The 208-nt window shown below is 64.9% G+C and overlaps 1 protein-coding gene across 1 annotated transcript in view; it reads left to right on the top strand.

The window, feature by feature from the left end:
- Window positions 1-148, top strand: part of KIAA0100 (KIAA0100 ortholog) — a gene marked incomplete at its 5' end in the record, with an annotated part of 12,495 nt that extends 12,347 nt beyond the window's left edge. Inside the window, 1 exon segment of the mRNA XM_009710218.1 lies at window positions 11-148. Coding sequence (XP_009708520.1) covers window positions 11-148 — 138 coding nt within the window.
- Window positions 149-208: the final 60 nt, after the last annotated feature.

The following is a 208-nucleotide window of genomic DNA, read 5'->3' as shown; positions in this document are numbered from 1 at the left end:
GGGCGCGGAGGCACGGGGGAAGCTGGAGAACAAATTGGATGGGACCATCCAGCAGCAGGAGGAGGATGAGAAGGCACGTCTGCTCATCGGGCTGAGCGTGGGCGAGAAGAACCCCAGCAAGAAGTCGATCTTTGGCAGCCGCAAATGACGGCAGTACCCGGCAGGCCGGGAAGGGACTGGGGTGCCCCGTGCTCCCCCCCTCTGGAGG

The sequence above is a fragment of the Cariama cristata genome, unplaced genomic scaffold, assembly GCF_000690535.1.
Source record: "Cariama cristata isolate BGI_N322 unplaced genomic scaffold, ASM69053v1 scaffold26730, whole genome shotgun sequence".
In the NCBI taxonomy this organism is placed as follows: Eukaryota; Metazoa; Chordata; class Aves; order Cariamiformes; family Cariamidae; genus Cariama; species Cariama cristata.
Note: the sequence above shows the minus strand (reverse complement) of the source record. Positions and strands in the feature narration are given on the sequence as shown.